Genomic DNA, 1,748 nt, shown 5'->3' with positions numbered 1-1,748 from the left:
TTTGACCCCAGTACTCTTTCCTGCCACGGCAAGGGGTTGGACTAGATGATCTGCTCAGGTCCCTTCCGACCCTAGAAACTATGAAACTATGTGTATGTTGTGTCTCTAAATCCTAGTACTAATGGAGTCTGCCAAGGCACCTTTTTGTCTTATTACCTGAACCTCTATTAGCACTATCCAGTACAGTGCTTCTCATCCTTTTTAGATTCAAGGAAACCCTTGGAAAATGTCAGCTCTTAGCTTTTACTCATATTTTTTGACTTTGGAAAAATAGTAGAGCAATTCTTTTGTTGCAAAGACCTAAAGAAGACCACAACAGGTCAGAATGTTTTGGCACTCTGGATTCCTATGTGAAATCTCTAGATTTGTCTTAGGAATCACATGCAGGTGCTTGCATACCTAAGTGCTAATATTTCATGGTGCTCTGTGGTACCCTTAAAAGGGTCTCCTGTTATTCTGGGGTGTAGTGCCCCCTGGTTGAAAATCACTGATCTAGTACCATGTTTGCTTTTTGGTTTCTGTACTTGTGAGCAATGGTATGATTTTTTTCCCCAATGATTTTTCCACAATAACCTTGAACACCTCTTCTCTGTCAGTGTGCTGGATGATTGTTCCATTTAGCACGTATTCCCCAGACTAGTTTCTTGCTCTCAGATTAGGTTTCTTAAATCCTGACTTTCATATGGGGGATATTTCATTATGTAACCAGTATCAAATACAGCAATTTACTGACAATAAATAACTGTTTTTCAGCTTGGCAGCTCTATTGTGTTCTGTGTTCCCTGGACAGATTTTGTTTGTTTGTTGGCTTGCTGCTTCCTGCTGCAACTTATGTTCTGAACCTCAGCAGCTGCTGGCTGAGTCCAGGGTCAGAAGAAAACAGAAGTGACTTGAAGTCACTTTTTGCATTCCTCCTGACTTTGGTCATGCATGTAAAACAGAGCAAAGGGCCTGGCCCCTTCAACCTAGCTTGAAAAAAAAAGAAAAAAAGAGAATGTATCCCTTTTTGTTTTTGAATTAACTCCTCATTAGGAAACCAATTCAAATCTCAGTGTGAGGTGCACAGTGAAAATACTAATGATTTGTAGGTAATCAATTTTAAAGCATTTGATCTTGATATTTTATTTTAGATAATTTGTGGTAAAGGCCTTGCAGTAGATGGAATGACACTCAACACGTTGAAGAAAGATGGTTACAAGGCAGTCTTTATTGGAATAGGTAGGAACATCTTATCTCCTTCGTATTGTTTTGCTTAAGCTAAGAATGATTATCTGGTAATAACTGGCCTCTATTTCTGTATTTTAATGAGATTATTTTAAATTGTTTCTATATAGAACAAATAATTATATTATGAAAATAACTTTCTCTCTTCTACTAGATTAGCAACCTAAATAAGCATCTAGATTTTGAAAATGACTGAGCTTCTGTAAGTTCCTATCAATCACTATGTAATCAGGAGGATCTCTTTAGTGCTAAGTAATTACATATACATGTAGCTCCTTGTTTAGTTGCTTCAGTATCAATTTAGGAGCTTAATTGTAGGCTTCTGTTTTTGAAATTCTTCTCTACTTAAGTTTGAAGTTGTACACCCTTTGCACGACGGATGTATATATTACTTGAGAACTTAATGAGTGTTCAGTTTCTTCCCCTGAGTTGGCTTTCCTGTACCTCAGAGATACAGTTGAAGGCAAAGCTTTCAATTGACATCAACTCCTTGCTGATGGGGGAGCTCTGCAGTTACCTGGGGA

At 37.9% G+C, this 1,748-nt stretch overlaps 1 protein-coding gene across 1 annotated transcript in view; it reads left to right on the top strand.

The window, feature by feature from the left end:
- DPYD (dihydropyrimidine dehydrogenase) overlaps positions 1-1,748 on the top strand; it is an 865,232-nt gene that overhangs the window by 270,824 nt on the left and 592,660 nt on the right. Inside the window, exon 7 of the mRNA XM_019501664.1 lies at positions 1,131-1,218. Coding sequence (XP_019357209.1) covers positions 1,131-1,218 — 88 coding nt within the window. The remainder of the gene's footprint in view (positions 1-1,130; positions 1,219-1,748) is intronic.

Source organism: Gavialis gangeticus, unplaced genomic scaffold, assembly GCF_001723915.1.
Source record: "Gavialis gangeticus isolate Ggan-Ray unplaced genomic scaffold, GavGan_comp1, whole genome shotgun sequence".
Lineage (NCBI taxonomy): Eukaryota > Metazoa > Chordata > Crocodylia > Gavialidae > Gavialis > Gavialis gangeticus.
Note: the sequence above shows the minus strand (reverse complement) of the source record. Positions and strands in the feature narration are given on the sequence as shown.